The 25195-nt window shown below is 37.2% G+C and overlaps 1 protein-coding gene across 3 annotated transcripts in view; it reads right to left on the bottom strand.

Annotated features, from left to right (window-relative positions):
* Nucleotides 1–2996: 2996 nt before the first annotated feature.
* LOC123940204 (cell surface glycoprotein CD200 receptor 1-like) overlaps nucleotides 2997–25195 on the bottom strand; it is a 33778-nt gene continuing 11579 nt past the window's right edge. For all 3 annotated transcript variants that reach the window (XM_046002755.1, XM_046002753.1, XM_046002752.1), the window contains exons 3-7: nucleotides 11927–11986; nucleotides 8933–9247; nucleotides 8564–8812; nucleotides 3856–3978; nucleotides 2997–3481 (exon numbers count right to left, since the gene is read on the bottom strand). In XM_046002755.1, coding sequence (XP_045858711.1) covers nucleotides 3468–3481; nucleotides 3856–3978; nucleotides 8564–8812; nucleotides 8933–9247; nucleotides 11927–11986 — 761 coding nt within the window. In that variant the 3' untranslated portion in view covers nucleotides 2997–3467. The remainder of the gene's footprint in view (nucleotides 3482–3855; nucleotides 3979–8563; nucleotides 8813–8932; nucleotides 9248–11926; nucleotides 11987–25195) is intronic.

Here is a 25195-nt window from a genome sequence, read left to right as displayed (position 1 = left end):
CTTCCAGTCTGATATCACACAGAAAATCATGGCAGTGAAGAAGCATGAATTCAGATAAATCTCTTCCAGGAATAATCAAGAGTAAAAAGGATTAACATAATAAAGCCCTATAGATTTCAGTTCCTATGTTTCTTCTGATCAGATCCTCTCTAAGAGTCCAGAACAGTGTCTTTATCTTCCCAATCCTATAATGTAGATATGTCCTCACAGGTGTAGGGATTGGTTGACTATTAGGTGATCTTTGCACATTTCCAGATTCCCAAGCCTTTCCTATAACAAGCCCACAGTATCCTTCAGTTTTATACAACCAGCAATTTTTCTGGAACAATCACAGAGTTAGCTCTTATACCTATGATTATTACCTTCTGAAGTTACATCTGTTTCATAATCTCTATGGGAAGAATGAAAATAGAATATGAAAAATGCATATGAATAGAGTATAATATGTGTTGCAAGATTACTAGCAAACTTTGAAATTGGCAAAGTAAGTTCTTGTGTTAACCAGGATTAAGTTCAACTTTGTATTGAGTAAAACTCAAAATAACAGTGGTACGAACACAATAGAGAATTTTCTCTCACATAAAGATGGTAGGGGGTGCCTGGGTGGCTCAGCGGGTTGAGCCTCTGCCTTCAGCTCTGGTCATGATCTCTGGGTCCTAGGATCGAGCCCCATATCGGGCTCTCTGGTCGGTGAGGAGCCTGTTTCTCTCTCTCTTTTTCCCTTTCTCTGTCTGCTTGTGATCTCTGTCAAATAAATAAATAAAATCTTAAAAAAAATAATAATCTTACGGTAGGTATTCTAGGGTTAGTATGGCAAGTCCGTGCATTAGGACCCAGGAAACTTCTTTCTTTTCCATCATCTTATTGAGTAGCTTCCTCCTCAATGTCATCCATGGCCCAAGTTGGCTGCGGGACCTCCAGTCATTACACCACTGTTGTAGTCCAGAAGATAAGGAGGAAAAGAAAAAGAGGATCTCTTCTTTATCTTTAAAGAGATATCCTAAAAATATCACACAAGTTACATGCTTACACCTTATTTGCAAAAATTTTAATGCATAGTCATACGCAATTGTAATGGAAACTGAGAAATGTCTTACAGTTATGTGTGTCTCCTTACAAAATAAAGCTGGAGTCATGTTATTAAGCACTGTATCAGAGATCTATTAGCACAATAATGCTGTGTAACAATCACAAAACCTCTGCAGCAACAGTTGCTTAAATGTCTAGGATCATCTGAGGGTCAGGTCAGCAGCTCTTCTGACCTTGATTGAGCTTCTCCCTTGTTTAAGAGATGACTAACTGTTGCATTATCTAGGCTGACCTCAACAGTGAAGTGTCAGAAGGGATTATGATGACCCAGCTCTGCTCTACATGTTTCTCAACCTCCCCTCCGGCAGACTAGCCCAGGCATATTCTCATGGGCTAGCAACAGAAATACATAAGACTTCTTGAGATGTAAGCTCAAAACTGGTACACTGCCATTTCTGCCTCATTTGATTGGCTAAAGCAAATTACATGAGTTAGAGAAACATGTACTTGCTTTATTTTTCCAACTCAAAAATCACTGACAAAACACATGGATAGAGTGAGGCAGAAAGATCTGGAGTTAAGAATGCAATCTTCTACCACAAAGAGAAAGGGGAAGATGAGCATTGGCTCAGGCAGCTAGCAACCAGTGTCACAGTGTTTTTGAGTCTGTGATGGAACTATGGCACTAAGCTTTTTTCCATTCTATGCCCTGTTTTAAATATGAAGGAGTTATAATAAAGAGAGAGAGAGAGAGAGAGAGAGAGAGAGAGAGAGAGAGAAAAGCTAATATAAGTTATAAATAAAATTATTTACTAGTTTATTTCTTGGCTCATGTCCAGTTACTAATGAAGTAGGTCTTAGCACTTGTCCTTTCCTTTCCTATAGGCAGAAACTACCTATCTACTAACTATCTGTACCCAAACCCTGACTCTGTTTCTGCTGAGGCAACTCCACTACATTCTCCAACTTCCACAGAAGTTAGTGTGGCCATGTGACAAATACATGAGCAAATGTCCTTACTACTCCAGGCCCTGCTCATAAAAACCTCCTATATAAAATCCCTCATTCTCTCTTTTTCCCGTTCACCAGCTGAATGGAGAACACTCTGAGAAAGGCAGTTATAGGATAAAGTGCTACCTTAGAGCAGAACCATTCCTGTTCCCTGCCCTAAATCCACCAACCTGCCCTATGATATGAAGTGACCAAAAATTAAACTTTCGTAATATGAATACACTAAGATTGGGATGTTGTTTGTTTCAACAATTAGACTATCTTACTTATATATTATCTTCCAGATAGTAGTATGCATTCATTTTCTCCTTCTGAGACTGGCTACAAATAAAAGTAATTGCTTGAATCATCTGCCACCTTACACAAGAAATTTTTCCTTTAAATTAAAGGGTACTTTTTACTATAGGATTATCATGTGTGCCAATGAAGATAGGGTTCCAGTTTACAGTGGCCCTAGATGTTAGGGTTTCACCAAGAACTCTTACCCTTACTACCATTGATCCATTCCAACCTGGAGTACAGATGGGAGAGAATTGAGACTGTGGAGCTCTAAAAGGTGAGGTGACATTCAGCATAGTCTCCAATGACTCAAAGAGCTCTTTATTTAGGATCCACTTAAAATTCCTTCAGCAGTAAAGGTACTACTAAAAATGACTCCTGACCATTTATTCAATAATCAGGCCAAACATGTACTAATTGTTAGCAAGCAAGAAAGGGATGGGAGGGAGCGCCTGGGTGGCTCAGGAGGGAGCGCCTGGGTGGCTCAGTGGGTTAAGCCGCTGCCTTCGGCTCAGGTCATGATCTCAGGGTCCTGGGATCGAGTCCCGCATCGGGCTCTCTGCTCAGCAGCGAGCCTGCTTCCCCCTCTCTCTCTCTGCCTGCCTCTCTGTCTACTTGTGATCTCTCTCTGTCAAATAAATAAATAAAATTAAAAAAAAAAAAAAAAGAAAGGGATGGGAGGTTGGCTACAGGTCAACCAGAAGGCAGTGTTTGTAGTAACTTCTGACACTGCAACATTATTTAGCATCTTAAAAGGTCAGAGGAAACAAGAAACAAGGATGAAAGCACTATCCAAAGAACTCAAAGGAGTGTAGAAAAACTGCAAAGTATTGTAATTTGCCATTTCCTGAGCCATCTTCCTCTTTAGGCTAAGAAGCTGGGCTATTTCTTGTTTGCAAATAAGAACTCAGTAAGGCAAAGGGGAATGCAGATGAGTCATCCCAGGCATTTATAATGGCAAGCAGCAAGCCTTGGCATATGTATAAATACATGCTTGCTAAGAGTTTGAAACAGGACTGGACAGCTATCACAGTAATTCACATAAACACAAAGGGAGCAAATAGTAACAGGAGCAGTTGAGTTAGATGCTAAACCCAAGGTCTGATCTTCATGATGTCTCCTCAAATCTAAATTGACTTCCAGATTTTTCAATTTTCATGCTCTATGAAAAAAACAGAAAATATATAATTAGCTCAATGAATACAAGCCCTCAGAGGCAGAAAAACTAGGGAGGGAACACTTAAGAAGCACCAGTTGAACTTCATTTCCCCCACAGAATTCTTGAGGGGTGCCCCAAGACAGGCTATCTCTCAGGAAAGCACTGTAATGAAATAGAAGCTTTTGCCCCAGTGCTGCAAGCATCTCTTCTGGGCTTCCATATGTTAACAAAGATTATATACCAAAGAAAGGGCTAGGGGTACAAACAATGTGCAAAACCAAATGCACCATGCTCTTCCTAGGACATTGTAAACGTAAAGCCTTACGATGATGATTTCTTTCTGATAAATCTATATTTTTTTAGACTTCGTTTCCTACCTGCAATCCTTGCTCTCTTGAAGTAGATGAATCCCACGGTGACCAGGAAAACCAAGAATAGAGAGAATTTCACATAGAGAATGATCAGTAAGTCTGACGCTGGAAATTCCAGAGTTATGACACCTTTAAATACAGGCAACACAGGCAGAGGTAAGGAGCCATTTCAAGGGTTCTTCTAATGAAAAAAGTAGGGTCAATTGTTTAAAAGAGGCATTTAAAATATTTTAAAAGTTCACAGACTATCATAATCAATCCACCTTCTAGACTACAATTCAAATGCTGCTAAGATATTCTTTCATGACAGAGTTTAGAAATTATATCTATGTTTTATATAACCTGGTAGATTTTCAATATTTTCTAAATGAATAAATGCACAGTAAGTGTTGCTAATACATCCCAACTTTATAAGAAAAAAGGAAATATGCTTTCTAACTTCCTGTGTAAGTGTTAGTCTTTTAGGGTACTATTATTAATATTTTTAGCACTATCTGCTATTTTCCACACAGTGAAGTAATTTTGTCACTGAGTTGCTGTCACCCTTTAATTGAGTATTTTATGTCTTTTTACTTTCATTTATTCATCTGTAAAAGATGGCCCCAAGAATTGTTGAAAAGGTAAAATGAGACTAAGTAGGACTATCATTCTGAAGTTTATTTCTGCTATGAAAATGGCAACCACAAGTAAACTTTAAGTACTATTCTGACTCTTGGCTCCAAAAGTCATGTCGCCCTGTTAAATAAATTGCTTAAATACTAAACTAGAAGGATGTCAGACAATCTCCTTCTTATGCACTGTCAGGGAAGAAGAAGACATGGTCTCAGCCTGAGCTCAAATGACTCACAATCCAACTGGAGCCATCAGAGCCATACAAATGAAAAGATCACTTATGAGAGAACAAGCATTGCTCAGTGATCATTATAGATTATAAGTCATCTCAGGAGTAAGAACACTGAAACAACCCCAACTGGGAGGTTAGGGTGAAGTGGGATTTTAACTGAGCCTTGCCAATAGCAGGATTAAATAGGTTAAGAAAAGAAGAAAGAACTTCCTAAGGGAAAGAAACAATTTGAACAAAAATTTGAAGAACTCATTAACTTAAATCAAATGTGGTAGAGCATAGAGTGGGGTACATCGAGATGAAGTCTGTGATGACCTGAACCTAATTCTGTAGCTATTTGTGTATTTTAGGCACTATGTCAGACCCTGGATATAGAAATGAAGAATATAGTTACGACTCTCAAAGAGTTTATCTTGCACTGGGAGTCAGAGAGGTTACAGTCAATTACAATGCTACGAAGTACTCTGAGGCATGCATGAGGCATTACATGAGCACAAAGTAGGAGCAACTAACCAAACTGCAGGGTGAAAAAAAAAATTAGCCCAGTTTCTAAGCCTGAAAACATCAGTAGGAGGGGCACCTTGATGGCTGTCAGTTAATCATTCAACTCTTGATTTCAGCTTAGGTTCTGATCTCAGAGTTGTGAGATCAAGCCCTGCAATAGGCTCTGTGCTCAGCAGGGATTCTCTCTCTACCTCTGCCTTCCCTCCAACATTATTCATTCTAGCTCTCTCTCTCTCTCTCTCAAATGAATAAATAAATCTTAAAAAAAAAAAAAACACTTAAATCGGAATTGAGCAAATGGAAGAAGAGAGGATGAGGAAAGAAGTACCTGGGGAAGAGGTAGAAATTGCATGTACAATGTACAATTGCATGTACAAAAGAATAAGAAAGATAAACACTTTTGAGGAGTCCAAAGAGGTCCACACGCATGGGGTACAGGCTAAAGATTAGCGAGACATGAGGCTAAGGAGAGTGACAGATCGAGCATTTAAGTAGGGAAGGGCATGTTTTTTATTTTAGGAAAATCATTGTGGTAACAGTTTAGGTGATAAAATGGAAGGAGGTAAGTTAGGGGCCAGGAGACCTGTTGCAAGAATATTGTAATAATTCTGGTGAGAGATGACCACAGGCTCAACTAATATGAAGGAAAGAAAAAGGTATAGATTTAAAAAAAAAAATTAAGATAAAATCAACAGAACATAGTGACCAATTTTGAATATGGGAAATAGGAAAGAGTGATATTGTACAATGTCTTTAATTTTCTGGCTTGAGTCATTTATCAAATATATTTATCATACTTATATTTATCAAAATATAAGTATGGAGCTTATGAAGGGATACAGAAGAGGAATTCCTTTTTAGGAATATGCAAGTTGAGGTGCCCTTGATACATTCAAGTGCATGTGAAGCCATTCAGTTGGAAATTGGTTTTGATCATGGCATAGCCAAGGAGAGAAATCTGGACTAAAAATAGAGATTTGAGGGTCAAGAATTAGGCAGTGGTTGGAACCATATGTATGGGTGAGATCCTTCAAGGAATAGGGGTAAATGTGAAAAGAAAATATTTTCTTTTCAATTCCTATTTAAGATGGAACTCAGAGAAATGCCTTCCTTCATGGAATGAAGAGATGGAAAACTATTTAAGGAGACTAAGAGTTTACTGAAGGTTAAGAAAAGAACCAAGTGATTATGGGAGGCAAATAGGTGAGAAGAGAGGAAAGACCACATCAAATATCACAAGGCTAATTAGTAACTACAAATTAAAATTTTATATTTTGCTTGGCATTTGAGAGATCTTTAGCTTTTCATTAGAACATTTCCTGTGCAGAGAGATGCAAGAGAGTTAAGGAGTGGATGTGAGGTGCCATAGAGGGGACAATGAGGGTAGATGCTTCTTTTTAAAAAATCTTGGATGAGTGAAAGGCAAGAGCTAAGAATTTAAAGAATGCATAGCATCTACTTTTTAAAAATTTTTTATTAACATATAACTTATTATTACATAGCATCTACTTTTAAACTCAGAAGGAAAAGAGGCAGATTCATATAATCAGCCTTAGGGAAAAGAGCTGTGGAATAAAAAAGACTGAACAAAGGAGAGCAAGGGTAATTACTGAAGCAAAGCCTCTCAGGATATGGGAAGGGAAAAACAAGTGTAGAGTATTGGTTGAATATTTGATCTATGGAAAGGAAAGTCAGGTGGGACTGCAGATAAATGCATATGTCTAGAGACAAGAAGTATAAAATAAGAACGTAGAAATGGTGGGAAATTGATGATAGAAAATAATGACTAGAAGTGAATGTATTAGTACATGCTACAGCATTGATGATGCTTGAAAACATTACCCCAAGTGAAAGAAACAAGTAACAAAAGTCATATATTATAGGGTTCCATTTATGTGAAATGTCCAAAATAGGAAAATCTGTATACAGTAAGTATATTAGTGACTACCTAAAGCTGGTGGATTTTTGGGATTACAGAGTCCTGGCTAAAGGATAGAAGTTTCTTTTTGGAGTGATGAATATGTTCTAAAATTGATTGTGGTGATGGTTGCACAGCTCTGAATGTGCCAAAGACCACTAAGTGGTACACTTTAAGTGGGTGAATTGTAAGGTATATAAATTAGGTCTCGATAAAGCTGTTGCAAAAAAATTTAATATGAGAGAGGTAATGAACAATAATTAATAGGTATCATGGTTTTAATAATATGATAATGAATATAATAGCTAATATATATTAATATAACAAACATAATAGCTAATATTTATTAATATAGAAGCTAACATTTGTCAGTAGAGTAAATATAGTAGCTAAAATTTACTGAGTGCAACTATGTGATAGCTACCATGTTAAGGAAATGTATTCTTCTTTTTAATTAATTATTTATTATTAATTAATATCGCTATTATGTTAATTAATTATTATCAATATTAATAATTAAATTAATTATTTAATTATCATAATTATGATTAATTATTTAATTATTATGATAATTATTAATTATTATGATAACTCTGTGAGGTAGGTTCTATCATCCCCTTAACAAATGAAGAAATCATGAGACATTCACTAAACTAATTGTAGTGATCATTTTGCAATATATACAAATATCAAATCATTATGCTGTGTATCTAAGACTAATTTATTATTATATGTCAGTTATATTTCAATTTGTTAAAAAGCCATGAGACAGAGAGATTAAATATTGTTCCAAGTCACATAGCTAGTAAAGGAGAAGCCATATTATACCAAAGATTTTGCTCCTAATTACCAGGTTATACAGCCTGGATGATATAAGACACGTACCTTGTCTTTTCATCTTTACATGATTGCCTCAAACACATAATAACAATACACAAATATTTGGCAAATGAATTAATATGTAGGTTTCAGAATGCAAGGGAGAGGGGGACAAAAACTTGTCTCCTACTCAGAGTAACAAAAAATGGTGAATACTACATAAACTATAAAAATCAAGAAGGGAATAATTATTGTTCTTGTCTATCTACAGAATCAATATTGTTATGGTATATAAAATTATTGCCATTTTATATGAATATTAATCTCAAAGTAAAAGTCAATAGATACTAAGTTAACAAAATTTTTGTGGCTTCCAGAATAAAAGGTACTTAGAGAAGGTAGAGATAAGAAGTTATTAAATTTATTTATTTGATAAAGGAATAGGAATTATTTCCCTAGCATACTAAGGAATTAATTACCCGGTTAAGTTTTAGAGAATTATCTTCAAATGAGTAGTATAAGCTTCCTTACTTTGTTTTTGGTTATGCCTAATCTGTGGAGGAAAATGCTAAGCATCAAGTTCATTACTCTACAAAAAAACAAACAGAAACAAAAACCCAGGTGATTACTTTGATTCAAGTTGAAGTACAGACTCTTGTTGCCAGTCACATGGGAGACAGAGCAGGACACATTAGACACCTGGCGGCCCTCCCAGTGGCATGTACTCTGGACGGTCACTGTACCATTGCCCAGTGGTTCTTCCTCAGCGTGACAATCTCCCCTTGGGGTCCAGAAGATCTGTGCAGATGGCTTCCCTGCAGCTGCCCTGCACACAATAGTTCCACTGCTGTCTCGAAACAGGGTCACCTTGGGGGGCACTGCAGAGATGCAGGTGAAAATTCTTCAGGCTTAACACATGGGATATGGAATATAGAGACACATTTGATTCAATCCCAGATCTGGTTATGTGACGTACCACAATATGTCATGCTCCTTACCTAACACGCGGAGGCAATATGTATGACCGAAAAGCCCATCAGGTGCAGCCACTTCACACCTGTAATATCCATCATGAGTGATGGCCACGGGGTCAATCTGAAGGGCAGGATTCTGATCAGGTCTGGACTCCCAGGATATTCTCTCATCAGTACAGTTTCTTTCACTGGTCTCATTGTTGTCTCTCCTGTAGGCTCTAGTGCAGGGAGGCTGGTCTCTGAGGCTTATTGTCCATGTTACCAGCAAAGCTGTGGAGTTGTCAGGAGGACAAAGGAGCACAGCCTTTGTATCCACAGGTACAGACAGAGAAGTGTTAGCTGGACACACACACAAGAAGAATGATGAAAGAAAAGCTTGATTAAAAACACTTCAAGTGTTCCATTTTCCACAACATATTACATAAAGTGTACTAAAACATGACTTTGCTGGTCATCTTATTCCAAAATACTAGGCTTACGTAAAAAAATTAAACATACACAAAATGTGTATAATGCATTAAACCTAATCCAAAGATGAACCTGTTTTTTTCCTATATTTATATTATTAGATAAGCTACATTTATTATATGTGTGAAAAATATTTTAAGGGCTTAAAATAGCCTCAGGAGTTTTATTGAAAACAAACAAGAAAACACAATATAAATTAAAGGACAAAGTCATCTAAGTCTAATCCTTCAGTCTAAGAAACTATTAGACTTATCTTATAACTCATGCTCCTTCCACAGAAAGTGGAGAAATTGGTGATGTGCTTTTCTCCTCCTAAGTTTTGATCAAGACAATAAATCAGTAGTATCAGAATAAAATGCCTATACCAAAGGGTACTCCTTTGGACAAACACAAATAAAAACTATCAGATGGCATTCAGGTTGAACAAACTGGACTTTCTTGAGCTATTATTTATTTGGAGATTCACAAAGTCTGTAAAATTAATAAACCAACCTTCCTTCCTTCCTTCCTATTTAGTCACACATATACTGCCAAACAGTCCAACCATGAACTTTGTTTACAGATCTTGTTTATGTTTTACCTAATTATGAGGATTAAATGAAGAAGGTTACTGCTTCTGCCCATCTTCAGTGTAAAAAATTAACCCTGAAATCTACAATTATTCTCCAATCTAGAAGCTCCAGCTCTCCCATAAACACTCATAATGTATCCATAACTGGCTTTGCTGAGGGTTAGGGGCATCAGGTACAACACACCTGCAACGTGGGTGAGTGGCAGCGAGCTCATCACCTTAATAGGAGCAGAACCAGCTGAGGTGAAGCACAGTATTATGTGGATGAAATTCTTAATGCTAAACTGTGAATGTGAGGTCTCTCCTCTCCTCCTTTGGTTCATTTGCCTCTTCTGTGATGGACTCAAGCCCTTGCATTTCACAGACAAATCAAGATCCCATAGCTATAGGAAGCAAGTGGGTGTATTTTAGAGCAGATCTGAGAGGCAGTTAAATCCATGCTCCTTCCTCCACTGCAAGTGTGTCCCTACCCCATGTACAAAGACCCTGCAATTTGGCCAAGGCTTAGAGGTGAGCAGCAACACAGGGGCCTGGAGATCAGCTAGAGGTGGATGTGGGTGAGCACACATGTGCCCAAGGGCAGGATGCAGAAGATGAACCCAGAAAGAGAAGAGGCTGGTGAGAAGCATGTTGAGAGTGTTCTCTGTTTGCACTTCAGCTTGTGAGCAGTCTTGGGCTTTCATATTTTGCCTTATACTTATTCTCAAGATCTGGTCCTATTATTTTAAAGGAACCTACGAGCTGATCAATTAAACATGTGCATTTTAACAAGGGCACTGTCTCCCCTGAAGAAGCTCCATCAGTGAGGATCCCATGCACCATGCGTACTCTCTGTTCTTTCTCCTTGCTCTGTTGGATGACCCTCCAGCATTCCTCCTTCACTCTCAATGAGACTTCTTACCTGATTGCTGTTATTCACACTCAATGGGTTGGCACTTGTCCAACAAACATAATCTCAACACAGCCCTGTGATCAGCTATGGTGACTTCCCCTCCCCCTCACAGAGGTGGAGCAGGTAGATTCTCATATTTGCTCCAGAACAGCAGCGATGTCCCAGTGTTGCTGCATCCTGTGTCTCTGACTCCCCTCCAGTCTCCTGCAGCCTTCTGCACACAGACAAATCCCTTTTCCTTTCTCTTCTCACTGCCATACCCGACTTTAAGATTCCATCACCACACCTGGGTTACTACAGAAGACTCCCACCATCTGTCTCTGTCTCAAAACTCTCCTTTCCTCAGCTCTCACCTTACCTTGCAGCAGGTCCAGGATTCTGTAACACAGGAGTGATCCCCTCCACTCTGACACCCTTCAGAGCTCTCTCTCTGCCTGAAGACAACAATGACACGTCTTTGTGCTGGCTTTGAAAACCCTCTTTTTCAAATTGACTCACCTTGGCAATCTTATCACCCCTCTGTCACCCCCACACTTGAGAAAGGCAACAGCAAGCATGACTGCATATCTAGGTCTTCCCTCAATGGTCCTTGCAGTCTGGGATGCCTGCACAGCACTTCTGTCTATGAAAATGTTGCTCTTCCTTTAAGAGCCAATTCACATGCTGCTTCCTCCTTGAAGCCTTCCCAGAGCCTTGGTGCTCACACTCCCTTCTCTACATTCCCAGCACACTTGATGTGAGGGCTTATCTCCCCTACTTTATATGGCATCTGTGTTTATTTCTGGGTTCCCCCATAAAACTGAGCCCCTTAGGGCACTCTGGCAGTCTAGCTCACCTTGCTCATCTCTGTGTTCCCCCACAAAGCCTGGCAAAGGGCCTGATAGAGAGAGCTCCAAAATCTTCACACAGAATTGAACTGCTTTGGGGGAGGAGGGCCAGGTCCCCCACATTGCAGCATTCAGGTCACCATACTCTTCAACTGCACAAGTCTGGCCTCCTGACCAGTCCATCAACTATGTTTCTAAGGCAATTCCACACTTACTCCCTTTAGTACTGGATTCTAGAAAAAAATTAAAAATCACTTTACCTTCTGCAGGAAGTGTGAGGCTTCTCTCCTTTCCTTTCACAGATGAACTATGTGTTGAAGCTAGAAAATATTCAGAGAAAAGTAAAAGAAATCAATTTTAGGTGCCTGAAAGTGCAAACCACTATGTATCCACAAATCTTACAGACACCACGATAGAAAATCAGTTAACCGTAACTGAATTCCATGAAAAGCTTTGCAAAACAGAAATTGGAAGTTATTCCATCATTAAGTGGAAAAACATAATAACACTTAAAAATTACATTATAACTTCTTAATCAATGATTTCTTGCTTATGGGATACTATGCTTCACACTTGATCACCATTTTGTCCAAGATAACCCTGCTTCCACCTCTTGCTTAGCCACTGATTTGGCCCATCATGGGTACCTCACATGAGCTGGGCTGGGTAGTACTTTCTCCAGATGCCACCCCCAGGATTAAAGTTGTTTAATCTACTGGTGGGCCTCACCTAGCTGCACAAATGAGATTACTTTCAGGAAAATTTGGAACCAGATTCAGGGGAATAATTCATCCCTTTTTTTTCCCATTTTTCCTACGATGACTGCTAATTTTATGTGTCAGCCTGGCTTGGACATGGTTCCAGGTATTCAGTTCACAATATTCTAGATGTTTCTGTGAAGGTAATTTTTTAGATAAGATTAACATTTAAATGAGTATACTTGTAGTAAAGTAAATTACCCTTCATATGTGAATGGGTCTTGTCCATCAGGCGAAGGCTTCTAGTGAAAAAAGAGTGACCTCCTGAGAGAGTGAGTTTTATAGCATATTGCCTCAGACTCAAACTTCTGTGCTCTCTGGGTCTCTAGCTCTGGCCCACCCTGCAGATTCTGACTTGCCAAGTCTCTGCAATCATGTTAGCCAAATCTTTAAAATAAATATCTCTCTCTCTCCCTCTCAATTCTACCTCCCCCCCTCCTTCTTCTCTCTCTCTCCTTCTCCTTCTATTACTCTGTTTCTCTGAGGAACTGATTAATATACCCATCTTGGGAAGAATGAACAAGAAGCAGAAAGATAGATAATGATACTCTTCACCTCACTCATTTCTAATTCCATAGTTCCTGACATCCACATGCATTTCTTCACTTAGTTTCTACAAAGTTTCTGTCAAAGTACTCCTAATGTACTTCTGAAAAATTATTTATTGAAATGATTTTTATAAAAACCTTTCTTTTGAAACTATGATATATCCTTTGGAATATTCTGTGTGTGCTTAGAAGATAGTGTTCTGCTGTGTTTGGAAGGAACGTTCTGTACATCTCTGCCTGGCCATTTGGTCTACAGTGTTGTTCAAGTGCAGTGTTTCCTTACTGATTTAATGTCAGAATGATCTATTCATTTTTCAGTGTGGAGTATTACAGTTCCCTACAACCACTGTATTGTTTCCCATTTCTCCTTTAGTTCTGTTCCTATCTGCTCTACATATTTAGGTGCTCCGATGTTGGATGCATAAATATTTACAAGTGTTACATCATCTTAATGAGTTGACTCCTTCACCATTAGATAGTGACCTTCTTTGCCATTAGTTACTTTTTTCTTACTTAAAGTCTGTTTTCTCTAATTTAAGAATAGTTATTCTTACTTTTTTTGGTTTCATTAGCAAACCAAAAATTAGCATGGAATACTTTTCTCCACCCCTTCACTTTCAGCCTATTGTACCCATATAGCTAAAGTCAGTCTCTTACAGGTAGCATATTGTTGAATCTTGATTATTTATCCATTTAGTTACTATACCATATGATTGGAGAATTTATTCTATTTATATTAGGATAACTGATAAGTACATACTATTGTCATTTTGTTCATTGTTTTTTCTGACTATTTTGAAGTTCCTTTGTTCCTTTCTTCCTCTCTTTTTGTTGCTTTGTGATTTGCTGGTTTTTCATAGTGGTATGCTTCAATTCCTTTTTCTTTATCTTTAGTGTGTCTACCAGATATTTTTTTATTTCTGGTGACTAAAGCTTATATGAAACACCTTATAGTTATTTTAAGCTGCTTACAACTTAATTTCATTACATGCAATATTCAATGCTTTTATTTCTCTCCCCTTTTTATTTTATTGATATACTGATTTGCATTAGCTAATATATTATTATAACTATAATTATTTTTATACTTTTCTTTTTGACTTTTTTTAGAGTTAAAAGTGCTTTACACAACACTGTTATAGTATTAGATTATTCTGAATTCAACTATGTATTTGCTTTTACCAGTGTGTTTTATTTTTCATATTTTTCATATGTCTTCATTAGCATTCTGTCATTAAACTTGAAGAGCTCCCTTTAGGATTTCTTCTTTTCTTAAGATTTTATTTATTTTTTTTAGAGAAAGCACAAACAAGAGGAGCAGCAGGCAGAGGGAGAGGGATAAGCAGACTCCTCACTGAGCTAAGAGCCCAATGTCGGCTTGATCCCAGGAACCTAGGACACTTAACCAACTGAGCCACCTAGGTGCCCTCCCTTTACAATTTCTTGTAAGCAGATCTAGTACTGACAAATTTTGTCAGCTTTTATTTTTTCAAGGGAAGTTATTATCTCATCTTTATTTCTGGTTTGTCAAGTAAAGTATTCTTCTATGCCAGGCTTTTTCTTTCAGCTCTTTGAATATATCATCCCACTCCTCTAGTCTGTAAGGTCTATGCTGAGAAATCTTCTAGTTTTATGGGGCTACTTTATATGTGATGAGTCACCTATCCCCTTCCGCTTTAAAAGTCTCTCTTTTCTATTTGATTATAATGTATCTCAGTGAAGATTCCTTTATGGTCAGTCAAGTATTTGGGCTTCTGGATTTTGATGTTAATTCTCCATACCCATTGCCCCCAAAGTTTTATGAAGTTGTCTCTCATTATTACTTTAAATTAGATGTCTCCTCCATTCTCTTTTATGTCCATTTGGGGCTCCCATAATGCTTACATTATTTTGTTTATTGGTGTTTCATAAGACCCATAGACTTTCACCACTCACTCATTATGTTGTTCTTGCTTTTCTATCTCTGACTAGATGATTTCAAATTATGTCTTTACGTTCACTGATGCTTTCTTCTGCTTGATGAATTTGCTGTTGAAGCTCTGTATTGAATTTTTCAATGAAATCATTGCATTATTCAGCCCCAGAATTTGTGTTTGCTTCTTTTCATGACTTCTATCTCTTTCTTGAAACTTTGTTTTGCTCATGTACTGTTTTCCAGATTTTGTTTTGTTGTCTATCTGTGTTTTCTTACAGCCCACTGAGCTTCCTTACATATACTGTTTTTGATTTCTTTGTAGGACATGTAGATATCCATTTCTTTATTATCAGCCACTGGAGTTTTTTTTTTTTTTTCCTTTGGCAGTGTCACCTTTCTTTAATTTTTTTGAATTTTGCATTGCTAGGGTCTTCACATTTGTAGAAGTTGTCACTTCCTTCTGTCTTTACTGACTGGCTTCAGAAAAACAGCCCAGCTAGTGATTCTGGTAGGTCTCTAAGACCTTTCCTAAAGATGCATTTCTTTTCCATTCCCTCTGACTCCTTCTCAGAGTAGAAGTCTTAAGATTGTGTGTCTTCTTTTAAATCCACAAAAACAGAATTCTGAAAGTCTTCCATTTATTTACACAAGGGAAGTACCCTGAAATGTTCAGGGTTGTGTGCCATCTCTCTATTCAGCAGAATAAAGTGAGTACTCTTATCCATGCACACTAACTAAGGAGGTGCACACCATCTGTGGTATAGTGGCGCTGGCCATAGAGAGGGTGATTCGATTCTGTAGTACCAAGACAAGGTGACAGCACTTAACAGTCCCAGGAAAGTAGATAACCATAAACACTAGCAAGGCCAGAATGACAATGAAGACACTCTGACCTAAAGGATTTGTGGGAAAAGTTAGGTAATACTTAATCTGGGATAAGATGAAAGGGCAGCCAAAGAGGGTATGGTTTGCCTTATATAACTAAATCAAGTGTAAACAAGCATCTTAGTTTTGCCTCCTGCAACAAAACCACCATAGAGTGGCTTAGATAACAAACTTTTTTTTTTCCTCACAGTTCTAGAGGCTGAGTAGTATAATATCAAAGCACCAGCAGATATGGTGTCTGGTGAAAGCCCACTTCCTGGCTTGTGGACAGCTACCTTCTTACTGTATTCTTACATGGCAGGGCCAGGTGGAGAGAGAAAGACAGAAAGCAAGCTCTCTTGGGTCTCCTTTTGTAAGGGTACTGATCAAAAGCACCACCATCATGACAAAATTCCCTCACAAAACTTCCATCTCCAAATACTAGAACACTGGAGATTACATTCCAACATACGAATTTTGGCATATTCAGTCCATAGCAGTGAGTAAAGACTCAGGTTAGCTATCATAATGGAAAATGATGATCCTTCACCAGCTTTCTATAACCCAGTTATCAGACACAAAGTCACATAATTATGAATTCATATTCCAAAATTACAAAGCACAGGAGGGAAAATGCAACCAAAAGATGAGATAATGTACTTTTTATTGGCTGCCCTCTCTTTCTTAAACAGGAGAATAAGATTCAGAACTTAAGAGTTTAGAATTATTAAATGTAGGGTATAAAATAAATGTATGGAGAGTGTTTAAAGAAATAAAAGCAGAATAACAAAAAAGAAGAAGATAAAAATATATGCTCTCCTCACATACTTTCACCCCCAAAAAACTATACCAATTACAAGAACACAGCAGAGGTCTCATTGTTACTCATTGATTCTCTACTTACCCAAACTGAAAAATGAGAGAGAACAACACAAATATACATGAAAAGAAAAAGGCAATAGAATTTCACAAAGTCCATTACGACCTCTTCTTTCAATATAAGGTGGTTTCATCTCCATTAAAAATCTGTTGTTTATTGTAGCCACCTTCATGAATTACCTGAATTAGATCTTCTGGATAACTTGCTGCAGCTTCTACATCAGCATTTGCTGTTTCACCTGGCACTTTTATGGTTTGGAGATGGCTTTTTTCCTTAAACCTCATGAACCAACCTCTTCTAGCTTCCCATGTTTATTCTGCAGCTTCGTCATCTCTCTTAACCTCCACAGAATTGAAGAGAGTAAGGCCTTGCTCTAGATTAGGTTTTGGTTTAAGGGAATGTTGTGGCTGGTTTGATACTCTATCCAGATCATTCAAGCTTTCTCCAAATTAATAATAATCACTTTCATTTTCTCATCATTAGTGTGTTCATTAAAGTAGGACTTCTAATTTCCTTCAAGAATTTTCCCTTCACATTCACAACTTGACTACTTCTTGGCACAACAGGATTAGATTTTGATCTGTCTCAGCTTTCAACATGCCTTCCTCACTAAGCTTAATCATTTCTAACTTCTAATTTAAAGTGAGAAATATTACTCCTCCTTCTACATGAATATTTTGAGGTCATTGTGAGCTTAATATTCAATATTGTTGTGTCTCAGGAAAGAACGAGGCTTGAGGAAAGAGAGAGAGACATGGGGAATGGCCAGTTAGTGATAGAGCTAGAACACATGCACATATGTGTCATTTGAGTTTACCATCTTCTATGAGCATGGTTAGTGACACAACAAAAAATTAAAATAGTAACATCATAGATCATTGACCACAGATCACTACAACAAATTTAAACTAATAACAAATTTTCAAATATTGCTAAAATTACCAAAATGAGACACAGAGAGGCAAAGTGTGCAAATGCTGTTGGCAAAATGGTGCTGATAGTGTTACTCCAGGCAATTGAAGGCAAACCTTCAATTTCTAATAACCACAATATCTGCAAAGTGCAATGAAGTGAAACACACACACACAAAAAAAAAACAAGATATGCCCATATACCTAATAAGAGTTTCAAAATACACGAGACAAAGTTGACAAAATTAAATAAAAAACACTGTAACAAAAATGAAGAATGTCTTTGATGAGCTTATTAATAAATAGACTATGGCTGAGGAAAAAAATCTCTAAGCTAGAGAATATATCATATAGACTTCCAAAACTGAAAAGCAAAGAGACTAAAAAAAAAAAAAAACCAAAAAACAAAAAAAAAAAACAACCAAACAAACAAACAAAAAACCCCACAAATAACAAATAACAACCCCCCCCACACACACAAAGGATATCCAAGTACTATGGGATAACTATGGAAACATGTAAAATGGGAGTAGCAGGATGGTGGAGGAGTAGGAGACCTAAATTTCATCTGGTCCCAGGAATTCAGCTAGGTGGTTATCAAAGCATTCTGAATACCCACAAACTCAACAGGAGATCAAAGAAAAGAATATCAGCAATTCTATGAACAGAAAAGAAACCACTTTCTGGAAGGTATGACATGCAGATTAGTGAGTTAGAGGTGAATACTGGAAGATAGACTGTGGGGGAGGGGCCAGCTCCTGGCAAGCGATAGAGAAGCAGAGCACAAAATCAGAACATTTGGAAGTCTTTGCATGGAGGGACAGCACTCCAGTGAATAAGTGGGGGGTGGAATCCTTGATGGGACAGTGTGGTCTCAAGACACTTGGAGTCACAGAAAGACCTGTGGCAGAGTTCCCAGGTTTCAGAGTGGAGAAACCAGCTTCAAGGACAGAGACTGGACTCTCAGCTAAGGGTTTCCATAAACTATGGCCCAAGTCACAGTCAGGCTACTGCTCTTTGAGCAGGGACCTCACAAGTGTCAGACTCAGGGAGACTCTCCTTCCTCCACCAGGAAGAGTAGCACAGGAGTGCGCTGCAGGAATCTCCTGGGTTTGGAGACAACAAATCGGGTCATGTGCCAAATAGAAATGCTTGGTCACAAGCTGGGTGAGCTCAGAGTGTGGCCAGAGACCAGGGAGAAAGGAGTGATGGATTGCTTTTCTCTGAGGGTGTGCTAAGGAGTGCGGCCCTGAGCTCTTGGCATCTCTGGGCCAGAGATTGGGAGGCCACCATTTTCATTTTTGTCCTCCAAAGCTGTATGGATCTTTCAGAGAACAAAAGTTACTGAGAGCAAACCCGAGCAGATTCCTTAGCCTGGCCCCTGGCAAGGGCAGTGCATTCCACCTTGGGCAAAGATATTTGAGAATCACTGCAACAGGTCCATCCCTCAGAAGATCAGAAAGAGCATCCAGCTGACACCAAATTTACTGATCAATGAGAACTTCAAAACTCCAGCGCTAGGGAAGTACAGCACATAGAATTCATGGCTTTTTATCCCATGATTTTTTAGTCTTTCAAAGTTAAATTTTTAAATTTTATTTTTTAGTCTTCTTTTTTTTAAATTTTTCCTCTTTCCTATTTTAAGAAACAACTTATCAATACTCTTTTCAAAAATCTTTTTTAATTTTCATTTTACAGTCAAGTTATATCCCTCCACTGTATTTAACCTTATTTTTTTATATATATAAGTTTTTCATTCTTTAAGATTTGGGGGATACAGTTTTTTCTAACAGATAAAAATATACCCTAAATATAGTGTCTGGCTTTGTTCTAGGTTCCTGCCTGATCACATTCTCTCCCTTAAAAAAAAAAAATTGTTTCTCTTTCTTTCTTCAACCAACTTCTTATCTTACAATTTCTTTTTTAAAATATTTTTCAATTTTCATCTTTACAGTCATATTCCATCCCTTCATCATATTTACCCTTATTTTTTATGTATATATATATATGTATGTGTGTGTGTGTGTGTATATATATATATATAAATATGCATATGTATATGTATATATAAATTTTTTCCTTTTCTTAGAATTTGGGAGGCAGCTTTTTCTATCCCAAAGCAACAGAATACACATTATTCTCTAGTGCATATGGAACATTCTCCAGAATAGATCACATCCTGGGTCACAAATCAGGTCTTTACTGGTATCAAAAGATGGGCATCATTCCCTGCATATGTTCAGACCATAATGATTTGAAACTAGAACTCAATCACAAGAGGAAAGTTGGAAAGAGGTAAATACATGGAGGCTAAAGAGCATCCTACTACAGAATGAGTGAGTCAACCAAGAAATTAAAGAATTGAAAAAAATTCATGGAAGCAAATGAAAATGAAAACACAACTGTTCAAAATCTTTGGGACACAGCAAAGGCAGTCCTGAGAGGAATGTATATAACAACACCAAGAACAAATGATGGAGAATAAAGAAGCTGAGAAAAAGAGATATAAACAACTACTGGACCATGAAGGGAGAATTCAAGAGATAAATGATACCATAAGATGAAACTATATTAGAATAGTTGGGATCCCAGAAGAAGAAGAAAGAGAGAGAAGGGCAGAAGGTATATTGGAGCAAATTATACCAGAGAATTTCCCTAATCTGGGAAAGGGAACAAGCATCAAAATCCGGATACACAGAGAACTCCCCTCAAAATCAATAAAAATAGGTCAACACCCCATCATCTAATCGTAAAACTTACAATCACAGAGACAAAGAGAAAATCCCCAAAGGGGCTTGGGACAAGAGGTCAGTAACCTACAATAATAGAAATATTAGATTGCAGCAGACCTATCCACAGAGACCTGGAAGGCCAGAAAGGACTACATGATATATTCAGAGCACTAATATGAGAAAATAAGCAACCAAGAATATTATATCCAGCTAGACTGTCATTGAAAATAAAAGGAGAAATAAAAACTTTCTAGGACAAACAAAAACTAAAAGAATTTGCAAAAACTAAACAGCCCTACAGGAAATATTGAAAGGGGTCCTCTAAGCAAAAAAAGACACTAAAAGTAACATAGACCAGAAAGGAACAGAGGCAATGTAAGTAGTCACCTTACAGGCAATACCCTGGCACTAAATTCAAATCTTTCAGTAGTTACCGTGACTGTAAATGGGCTAAACGCCCCCAATTAAAAGACACACGGTATCAGAATGGATTAAAAAAACAAGACCCATCAATACTCTGTCAGCAAGAGACTCGTTTTAGACCCAAAGATATCTCCAGAGTTAAAATGAGGGGGTAGAAACCATGTACCATGCTAATGGACATCAAAAGTAAGCTGGGGGGGGGGGGCAATCCTTATATCAAACAAATTAGATTTTAAAAATCAAAGACTGTAACAAGAGATAAGAAGGACACTATATGATACTAAAAGGGTCTGTCCAACAAGATCTAACAATTTTAAATATCTATGCCCTGAACATGGGAGCAGCCAATTATAAGCCAACCAATAACAAAATCAAAGAAACACCTCAAAAATAATACAATAATAGTACGGGACTTTAACACCTCATTCACTAAAATGGACAGATCATCGAAGCAGATGATCAACAAGGAAATAAAGGCTTTGAATGACACATTGAACAAGATGGACATCACAGATATATTCAGAACATTCCAACCCAAAGCAATAGAATATACATTCTTCCCTAGTACACATGGAACATTCTCCAGAATAGATCACATCCTGGTCATAAAACATGTCTCAGCTAATACCAAAAGAAGGAAACATTCCCTGCATACATTTAGACCACAGTGCTCTGAAACTGGAACTCAATCACAAGAGGAATGTTGGAAAGAACTCATACATGGAGGCTAAAGAGCATCCTACTAAAGAATGAATGAGTCAACCAGGAAATTAAAGAAGAATTGAAAAAATTCATGAAAATGATAAAAACAACTGTTCAAAATCTTCGGGATGCAGCAAAGGTGGTCCTAAGAGGAAACTATGTAATAATACAAGCCTTTCAAAAGAAACAGAAAGGTCTGAAATATACAATCTAACCTGACATCTAAAGGAGCTGGAGAAAGAACAGCAAATAAAGCCTAAACCCAGTAGGAGAAGAGAAATAATAAAGATAAGAGAAGAAATCAATGAAGAATCTATAAAGAGTTTATAAAATTCAACACCCCAACAACAAATAATCCAATCAAGAAATGGGCAGAGGACATGAACAGACATTTCTGTGAGGAAGACATCCAAATGGCCAAGAGACACATGAAAAAGTGCTTGACAGCACTCGGCACCAGGGAAATACAAATCAAAACCACAGTGAGATACTACCTTGCACCAGTCAGAATGGTTAAAATTGACAAATCAGGAAATGACAGGTATTGGCAAGAATGCAGAGAAAGGGGAACCCTTCTACACTGTTGGTGGGAATGCAGGTTGGTTTTCACTATGGAAAACAGTATGGAGGTTCCTCAAAAAGTTGGAAATAGAGTTACCTTATGACCCAGCAATTGCACTACTGGGTATTTATCCTAAAGATACAAATGTAGTGATCAGAAGGGGCATGTGCACCCCAATGTTTATAGCAGCAATGCTCACAACAGCCAAACTATAGAAAGAACCTAGATGATGTCCATCAACAGATGAATGGTTAAAGACCTGTGTGAGATAGATAGATGGATATAAAATGGAATACTATTTCAAAAGAAATGAAATCTTGTCATTTGTAACTATGTGGATGGAACTAGAGGGTATTATACTAAGTGAAATAAGTCAATCAGAGAAAGATAATTATCATATGATCTCACTAATATGCGGAATTTGAGAAAAAAGACAGAGGGTCATAGGGGTAGGGAGGGAAAAATGAAACAGGACAAAATCAGAGAGAGTGATAAACCTTAAGAGACTCTTGGTCTCAGAAAACCAACTGAGAGTTGCTGGATTGGAGGGGGGGCAGGGATAGGAGCAAGGTGATGGACATTGGGGAGGGTATGAGCTATGGGGAGTGCTGTGAATTGTGTAAGGCTGAAGAATCACAGACTTGTACCCCTGAAACAATACATGATATGTTAATTTTTAAAAAAAGAAAAAGAAAACATGCAAAACACATGTAATGGAAAAATTAGAAGGAGAATAAAAAAAGGAACAGAAGAAATCTTTGAAACAATAGTTGAGAATTTCCCCAAGTTGCTATCAGATACCAAACCAAAGTTCTAGGAAACTTGGAGACACCAAGCAGGCAAAATGCTAAACAACAACAACAAAAGTCCAAAAACATAAAATAAAACAAATCAAAAAAACAGGGCCTGACATATTATATTCAAACTACACAAAATCAAAGATAAAGAACAAATTCTGAACAAAGCTAGAAAAACAAAACATCTTACAAAGGAACAAAGGTGAGAATTATATCCAACTTCTTCTAGAAAGCCAGGCAAGAAAAAGAATGAAGAAAATTTATTTTATTTTATTTTTTTATTAAATTCTATTAGCCAACATATAGTACATCATTAGTTTTTTTCTTTATTTGTTTTTTCTTTTTTTAAAGATTTTATTTATTTATTTGACAGAGATGACAAGTAGGCAGAGATAGGCAGAGACAGAGGGGGAAGCAGGCTCCCTGCTGAGCAGAGAGCCCAATGTGGATCTCAATCCCACATGACCATGACCTAAACCAAAGGCAGTGGCTTAACCCACTGAGACACCCAGGTGCCCCAGTTCTTTTTTTTTTTAATGTTATGTTAGTCACCATAAAGTACATCATTAGTTTTTGATGTAATGTCCCATGATTCATTGTTTGCATATAACACCCAGTGCTCCATATAATATGTGCCCTCCTTAATACCCATCACTGGGCTAACCCATCATCTCTTCCCTCTAAAATCCTCAGTTTGTTTCTAATCACCACACAGTCCATCATTAGTTTTTTATGTAGTGGTCAATGATTAATTAGTTGCTTATAACATCCGGTTTTAAATGTTAAGAGGAAAAAACCCACCAACCTAGAATTCTATATCCTATGAACTTACCCTTTAAAAGTGAAAGAGAAATAAAAGACTTTCTTAAACAAACAAAAATTGAGGTCAGTTGATTCCAGTGGATTTGCCTTGCAAGAAATGTTAAGACTTCTTCAAGAATAAGGATATAAAGTTACAAGAAACTCGGAGGTACATAAAGGAAGAAAGAGTATTGGAGAATAAATAAGTAAAGGAAAAATAATAGATTTTATTTTCTTCCTAATTGATCTAACAGATAACAGTTTATTCAAAATAATAAAACAATGACATATTCTTTAGGTATATACTTATATGCTCTCTCTATATTATATATGTACTATATAAATATATATATTTATATATTATATAAATATTTAACATAAATATAAATATATACAATATAGAAATACAATTATATATGTTTAATTAGATAGAGTATATTTATATGCAATTGAAATGAGTGACATCAATAATACAAGAAATGTCCAAAATCTATTAGTGGTCACTAATAAAACCAAATATTGGCAATGTTGTGAAGCAACATGGACTCAATGATTACCAATGGAATTGAAAAATGCTACAGCAACTTTGGAAGAGAGATTGGCAGTTTCTTAATATACTAAACATACTCTTACAATATGATCAATCAACAGCACTGCTTGGTACTTACCCAGTGGGATTGAAGATTTTTGTCTTCATGAAAACCTGCACCCAGATGTTTGTAACATCTTTATTCATGCTTATTCAATGCAATGGCAACATTGTCAACACTTGGAAGGAACCAAGATGCCCTTCAATAGGTAAATGGCCAGATAAACCGAGGTAAATCCAGACACAGAAATATTGTTCAGAGCTAAAGTCAATGAGCTATCAAGACATGAAAAGACTAAGAGGAAACTGAAATACATATTACAAAGTGAAAAATAAACCTTTGGAAGGCTACATATTGTGCAATTCTAACTGTGATATTATGCAAAAGGCAGAAACTGTGGAGACACTAAAAAGATTAGTGGTTTTCATGGTTTAGTGGCAAGCGAGGATGAATACACAGAACACAGAGGAATTTTGGGGCCATGGAACTATGCTATATAATACTATAGTTGTGGATATGTATTATTATACTTTTGTTCAAACTTATAGAATGTACCACCAAGAATGAACCCTGGGTAAACTATGGACTTTGGGTGATAATTATGTGTCAGTGTAGGTTCATCACTTATAACAAATGTAAAAGTGTGGTGGGGATGTTGATAATGAGATACAGGCACAGGTGGGGTCAGGAGGGATTTGGGAAATCTCTGTACTTTCCTTTCAAGGTTACTGTCAACACAAAACTGCCCTTAAAAGAAGGGTCTTAAAGTAAAAAAAAAAAAACAAAAAAAAAAAACACTTTTTATAATAACTGGATGTTTAATTTTATCACATACATTGTGCAATCTTACATTTTTTCTCCTTCAAACAGGGAATGGAGTCAATTACATTAACCGGTTTTAATTACATTCTTTTCAATTACATGCTTTTGTTGCCATCTGTTTCCTGCCATGTCTCAATACTTCTCTAGCGCTTGTCATGAGTCAGATCTGTTATTCTCTGTCTTCTGAGTTCTTCCCAAGTGTTCCCCCCTTTCCAATTTCTTTC

Source organism: Meles meles, chromosome 4, assembly GCF_922984935.1.
Source record: "Meles meles chromosome 4, mMelMel3.1 paternal haplotype, whole genome shotgun sequence".
NCBI classification, from domain to species: domain Eukaryota; kingdom Metazoa; phylum Chordata; class Mammalia; order Carnivora; family Mustelidae; genus Meles; species Meles meles.
This window is presented reverse-complemented; position numbering and strand designations above follow the sequence as displayed.